This window comes from Ammodytes marinus (assembly GCF_949987685.1).
Source record: "Ammodytes marinus genome assembly, chromosome: 12".
Classification (NCBI taxonomy): domain Eukaryota; kingdom Metazoa; phylum Chordata; class Actinopteri; order Uranoscopiformes; family Ammodytidae; genus Ammodytes; species Ammodytes marinus.
In genome coordinates, this window is record NC_137216.1 from 22,135,322 (window position 1) to 22,142,958 (window position 7,637).

The 7,637-nt window shown below is 44.8% G+C and overlaps 1 protein-coding gene across 1 annotated transcript in view; it reads right to left on the bottom strand.

The window, feature by feature from the left end:
• il1rapl1a (interleukin 1 receptor accessory protein-like 1a) overlaps positions 1 to 7,637 on the bottom strand; it is a gene marked incomplete at both ends in the record, with an annotated part of 129,741 nt that overhangs the window by 72,868 nt on the left and 49,236 nt on the right. Inside the window, 2 exons of the mRNA XM_080037661.1 lie at positions 2,637 to 2,790; positions 4,450 to 4,636. Coding sequence (XP_079893787.1) covers positions 2,637 to 2,790; positions 4,450 to 4,636 — 341 coding nt within the window. The remainder of the gene's footprint in view (positions 1 to 2,636; positions 2,791 to 4,449; positions 4,637 to 7,637) is intronic.

Here is a 7,637-nt window from a genome sequence, read left to right on the forward strand (position 1 = left end):
TAAGCAATACGGAAAGAAAAGAGCAATGAAATACGCATCTCTTTGTCTTTTTGCCTCCTGTTTATCTTCCCCTCTCTCTCTTTCCACTCTCTCCGATCTCTTCTCAGTCTCATTAATGTAAACTGTTTATATTTATAACCCAATTAAGTTTTTATGACCACTGTCATTACAGAACATTGAGGCCACGCTAACAGGCTAACAAACACACAAGGTGAGGCCAGCGTAAATCTAGCACATAGCCGACATGATATTCACTCGCCAAACAAAAAAAAACTGTATACCACACAATTTCATGCATCAAACCAAATAAACACATATTCAGGATTGAACCAGTAACCATAAGGTTGTTGGTTCAATTCCCAGCACTGGTAAGAGGGTATTAGTTGTAAAACTAGTCGTGGCTGGTAATTACATCTGCAGTGCCCACCATCTCTTCCATTGTGTCTTTGAGCAAGATACAGGGGCGCTGTAAATTGGCTGCACGAGGACCCGCGCTGGAGTGTGGTGTCAGAGGGGATATGCGGAAAACAAAAACAAATTTGAATATAGCCTTATGTTAAGTAACCATTAAAGCATCTTTACTTAACTTAAGTCACACAAATGAATACGTAAATAAACATAGTTTCCAAAGTATTTCTTACAGAAGTAGGATTATGCATTTCAAAAGGTATAGGTTTGTCTTGCTCAGAGAATGAGAACACAAAAGCGATGTGTCTCTCTAGAAACAATGCCGTGGTGAAGTCTGCAGACTGGAATTATCTTACTCTCACACTGCATATAATGATATGCTGCCCATGCATGTCGGTCAGGAATTTCTGATCAATGTAATTTACAGGGAATCATTGAAGCACTGAGCACATGGAGGACTCTCCTGTGATGGTAATGGTTATAAAATGAAATCTACTGTATCTTCCTGCTATCTGCCTCATGTTTATTGAGCCCCACTGGGGATAAAAATGCTGCCCATCAATCACAGGGGCAGCAAATCTGGATGCCACATCTCCAGGATCCTATTTTAGCCTCATCCAGTAGTGTAGCATGCCGCGGTTGAGGTGTGTATCTTTCCTGTTTGCCAGATAGCAAATAGCCTGTGTATCTCACACTGCTATCGCCCTTATATCACAGAAAGAGCAATGACTGGCCACACAAATAAACACCAAACAAGATACTAATCAAATGCTTCGACTACTTCCGGGTGGTCATCGTACACACGCGCACACACGCACACACACACACACACACACACACACACACACACACACACACACACACACACACACACACACACACACACACACACACACACACACACACACACACACACACACACACACACACACACACACACACACACACACACACACACACACACACACACACACACTATAAGCTTGACTAGTTCCAAGTTCAAATACACACAGTTGTCATTGCAGCATGTGAAGAACTGTTGAACAAACATGATGACAAAGCTTTTAGCAAATTGTCATCATCATATTTTCACAGCAAAACCTGCGTGGAAACATACACATACTGTTTGAAATACTATATGTTTCTATGTACCAAACTGAGTAAAAGCAGGTTTGTATGACTTTTTTTTTTTTTTTTTAGGATATTTTTTCGGCAATTTTATGCTTTATTGACAGTGTAGAGAGTGTTGAAATGGGGCAGAGAGGGGAGTGACATGCAGAGAACAACCGCGGGCTGGAATCGAACCCGGGTCCGCTGCTGGCTGAGGCCCATGGGGGGGACGCCCTACCAACTGAGCTAAGGGCGCCCCTAGGTTTGTATGACTTTAAGATGTTAATTTTTTTTGTTCATGCCCTGTGATTATTACAAATTGGTGGTCAAGCACTACTAATTTTAATTTACTACGGCATCAATGAACACAATGCAACCACAATTGCAGGGTTTAATTTGTATGGTGTGACCTTAGTGGGCACTAAATAATAAGTGGCATCAAACAGATGTACTGTACACACTAGAATAAAATGAGTTGGACGAGCTGAAAAAAACAGAATTTGACCTTTTCATCAACCCTAATATGAGCAGTTGACCTGGCAGAGTGCACAGGCTCAGAGCGCCTGAATCCCTGGTCTCACCCCGGAGTCACATTGAGAAAGAACAAATGAATGCATTACTTTGTCATGTGCTCACCTTGCAGTTGTGCAAGGCAAAAAAGAGAGAGAGAGAGAGAGTGAGAGAGAGAGAGAGGGAGGGACGGAGAAGAAGGATAGAAACAGAGGGAGCAGAGCAAGAGTACTGTAAATCTCCTGACCTTGGTCCTGGCTCTTTAGCTCTCTGTGTGAAGGGGTTTAGCCTATAGCCTTAAATATTTCAACACTGCTTGCTTGGCTGGAAAATGCTGAGGTAGACGAAGGGATAGAGGCCAGGCCCCAGCATTCAACCTCCCCAGCAATTAACACAGCAGCAGGACATTGCTGCAGTGCTCAGTGGTATGTGTGTGCAGGTGTGTGTGTGTGTGTGTGTGTTTTCATCCACTTCTTTGCTGAATATTCTTTTGATTGTTACAACTTCTACTACCTTCTTACCTCCTCCAAGCTAATCTACACACAGAAAATAGACACTCCAAGCCCCACCAATACACATACAAAATCACATTTTTCAATTTCCCTTACCAGTTACGGCGAGTTCAGTCGTCCTCCGGACCACAAAGCCCCCAAACTGGACTTCACAGGTGTAATTCCCGATGTCATCTTCCTTCACCTCCTGGATGGACAGAATGTCTCTCTTCTGGATGATACTGGCACGCCACTGCTTTGGACGGCACTCCTGTACATTAGAGGACAGGCAGGTCAAACTTAAAGCTTCTACCAAAGGGGCTTCCTATTGAAGAAACCACTTGAGAAGTGAAATAAAAAGAAAATGACTGGCAGCCAACAGATCTTGCTACACGTGGTAAAGGAATTAAATATTCTGGGCAAGCTTAACGTTATAAAAAAGACCTTCTCTCTCAGATTCCGTAATGAATTGAATCCATAAGATCTGAGCGCGCACAAAAGCTTTCAAACGTCGCTGAGCGTTAGGAAAGTGGATTAGTTGTAGGGGATGCATAGCTTGGCACTCTGACATAAAAGCTCCATACAGTAAAATGATAAGGCTCGGCCATTATCCTACTTATCTGATCACGATTTATTGCACTGAAGTAAATATTCTCCATTCAATAGCCCGGGTAGAGCCACAGAGGACAGAGAATGTTATTTACAGTAGTCTCTGCTGACAATAATAAGTGTGTTTGCGCTGCATCTTTGAGTATGTGTGTGTGTGTGTGTGTGTGTGTGTGTGTGTGTGTGTGTGTGTGTGTGTGTCGTGCAGGCACAAAGAATGACTCCATGACATGATCCTCTCTCCAGCTCCCTCGGTACTATGGCAGGGACAACGATAGCTCGGCGGATTCTATTCCACACACTGCTCCCGGGCAACCTTCGGATTCAATCACAGTGGCTTCGCAGTGGTCCAAATAACTCGGGGTTCCAGCACTCCCAGTCATTACCCGGGCTGTAATTGAATTCTGGAAAAACCTAGAGGTCGAGCCCTGCCAGCTAATCTACTGCTGATCTGCCTGTGATTAGTCTGGCCTGAGCCCTTCTCTGGGATGCATTTTTGTTGTCCGCGGGGCACGCCTGACCTGGTAAAGGCAAGAGCCCAGGTGAGAGAGGAGAAAGGTGCACGCTGAATAAAGATCAGGGGAGGACAAGGAGTTTTTGGAGGACATCCACTCATTCCGCAGGGCAGATAGAGAGGGACATAGCACAATTTTCTCCTAATATAACTTTTGTGTTCAGTATGCAAGGTGTCTCTGTGGCTTACCCTCTGCTCAAGTCCTTTCTTCTCTTTTAGATGACTCTCACGGTGAAAAAACACTCTTCTGTAACTCATCGCAAAATCGTTTGCGCCCGTACATAATCTGCCCTAACTGATCCCAACAAGGCTTTTTGAACATAAACAGCCAAGAAATTAGACGAAAAAACAAACCAACGAAGCATTCGAGAATAATTTCTCGGTTGTATAATCACAAAGGCAGAAAGACTCCCCTCCTTATTACTTTTCCAAACCACATAACAAATAACATTATGCAAGACAGACAGACAGACAGACTAACACACACACGCACGCACACACACACACACACACACACACACACACACACACACACACACACACACACACACACACACACACACACACACACACACACACACACACACACACACACACACACACACACACACACACACACACACACACACACACACACACACACACACACACACACACACACACACACACACACACACACACACACGCACGCACACACACACGCACGCACACACGCACACACACACACAAATCAACCTTCGGGCAGCAAGTATACAAATGTTACACAAGAAACAAGACAGTAGAGATAAAACAAATATAATGCTATCTCACCTTGTACCAGACGATGTCCGGCTCTTTCCCGGGTTCCACATAGTCGTCTATGTCAGGACACAGGATGTCTTTACTCTTGCTGAGCTCGGCCTTCTCGGTTCGTCTCATGTTGGAGTTGTAGCAGAGGTTTGTGTCGTTCTCGGCTACAGTCAGGGACATGGACACCTTCATGCAGTATGTGGAGTTCCTGTGGGCAGAGAACAACAACAACAGAAGGAGATTAAGATTTACCTTTACTGGTCTGAGTAGAGAAGAACATATCTTTATTACAAGTCATCCCGCTACATTAATGTTTATTCCTTTGATGCCCTTTTAGGTACATTATCCTTTAGCGTCCCTCCTCCTCTGCTACGTCCCTATACCCCTACCCCCATACCCCCTTCCCCCGTCCCAGTGTTTGTGGGGTTAGCAATAACGACGTGTTCAGCAGCTTTACCGAGTCAATGACTCACACTCGCCACCGCTATTGGATTTATGGAGGGAGTCAGCCCGGGCCTGGGAATGCTAATCAGAGAAGAGACAAACGCTGAGAGGGGGGAGGGATAGGGGGGTGGGGGGGCTTGCGACGTGAAGGAAGAGAAAAGCTGCTTGGTCATCACAAGGAGTAAGTCCCCACTGCACATCACCCCCCTCGTGTCTCCATGCAACCCCTCCACACACTAGACCTAATGCACAATAACTGGCAGTCAGGGATGTCTCTCTCTCTCTCTATCTCCAGAAAGCCACAGACCTCTCCAGAAGTGGGTATGACAAGGTGCTCCCTACAAAATGTACATTGATGTGGACAACCCTCACAGAGTAGGTGGTGGACACCTTTGCTGCCATGACAACAACCTTCCACTCTTTTGGGAGGTATTTCCACAAACCTTTCCGAGCCTTGCCACAGGGATTTTCAGGAAAGAGTATTGGTGAGGTTGGCCTTCGTCGATAAAGGTTGAGGTCGGGGCTGTCTGCAGGCCAGTAAACTTCTCATAATGACACATTTTCATTTATAGAGCGCCTCTTTAAAAAGGTACTCGGAGGAAACTTTACAAGACATGTTCAATAAAAGAACCAAGAGAATTCTTACGCAGTTAAGGCTTGGGGTGGGACAGGGCATTAAATCAAGCTTAAAAAGCAGTTCTATAAAGATGAGTTTTGAGTGACTTCTTAAAACATTGCAAGATTGGTGCAGTCATGGATGGTCCAGTGTTTGATCTAGAAGGGTAAGGAAAGGGTGGTTGGAGGTGGAGGAAGTGGGATAGGTTGTGCAGGGCTTTGTGAGTGAGGAGAAGGAGCTGAATCCATTTTGGGACTGTGTGCAAGTAGCCGACCATTAACACAAGGGTGGTCGGTCGGTCACAGGAACAGAAGTGAGTAAAGCAGGCAGAGCAGCGGAGCAGCGGAGTTCTGGATGTAACAGAGTTTATTAGGGACTTTTGGACAATGTACCATGAAGAATGCTATTGCAGCAGTCGAGGCTGGAGGTAATGAAAGCATATATCAGAGTTTCGGCCAAATGAAAAAAGAAAAAAGAAAAAGCTGGACGGAGGCATTTTCACTCTGCCTGGCCTGCCTTTCCTGCATTTCTTACGGCCAAACTCAGAAAGCCATGTTTGCTTAGTCCACGGGGGCATTGTCATGTTGAGAAAGGAAAAGGATCTTCTCAAAATTCTTGCCACAAAATTGGAATCACACAGTAAATCGAAAAATATCATTAGCCGTAGAACTAGTATAGGGTTATCCTTAATTTGAAATAAGAGACCTGGTCCAAACCATGAAAAACAGTCCCAATACTAAAAGGCCATATACTTTTATAATGTCTCTCTATGTTACTATCCTCTGCCTGCCTGCCCCAGCCTGGCTATGATTTGACTCGGTCAGTCACCGGGTCGCTGCAACGGGAGGCTTGCGCGTACGGGCCATATGGGCCTTCATTTCATTACATTACATTTACGGCTCACCAGATGCTCCCATTCACTGTAAATGACAGGGTTTCATATGATCTACTCAGGTTATGGAAGCAATAAGGGAGTCACCTCTCCCGTATAAACACCTCTGACCCCCTGGGACCATAAAACACAGATGCAGACACACACGTGCAGACACACACGCGCGCGCACACACACACACACACACACACACACACACACACACACACACACACACACACACACACACACACACACAGACACACACACACACACAGACACACACACACGCTTAATAGACAAATGTGGCTACATGCAGCTGTGGAAGACAAGGTGGAGATAGCAATGAAAAGCAGAATAGTTACTTAGAATGAGAAAATAAAAGGTATTCTTCCCCTTTACGGTATAGAAAATGACTAAAAGGCCATCTGGGAAATGCTGTAGGAAGCAAAAGTAAGATGCAAGGTATTGCAAAAGAGCTATGCCCTCTTGGTGCTGAATTCTAACACTATTGACTCAATGCTTCCGATTTAGAGGGCTGATGTAATGCTATAGGCTTGGAAAATATGTTTGTTACAAGAGTACAATAACAACCATGCAAACACAGGCACATAGATGTTGGCCAATTCAACTCTGCCTTTTGTTTATATAATAGGAAGACAATCAAAAATGACATCTCACAGTTGAGCACCTGAGCCATTAAGGTCCCAGGGGATCCAATGGGAAGCATCCCTACATTTTAAATATTCACAGCAGGCATCCTGTTGCATTATGGGAAGGTGTCAGTGGCATGTGCTTGATTGATGGACAGCCGGGGTCGATGCACAGTCCTATGGTGTCTTTCATGTCTGTCACATTCTATTTGGTCGTAGCTGCTTTTGGATATTAATCTGCAGCTCACGTAGGCGGTAATTCTCCACGCATTATTATCACACATGTCGGAAAATGTAATCATAGGAAGGAAATACACACGGTTTTCTCAACACTCCAGAACACAGGCTCATTACTAGCATTATTAAAAAATAATCTGTCAGGTGAAACACAGAGGGGTTGTGGCAGGGTGTGTGTGTGTGTGTGTGTGTGTGTGTGTGTGGGAGAGAGAGAGAGAGAGAGAGAGAGAGAGAGAGAGAGTGAGAGAGAGAGAGAGACAGGTCATGGGAGACAGGAAGAAAGATTGATGGATCTAATGTAAATCGATGTTACACACCTTATGTGAGATGAAATGCAAAGGGAGGAGAGGCAGAGAAAGAGCAAACAAGTGAAAGGGAGGAAGAGCAA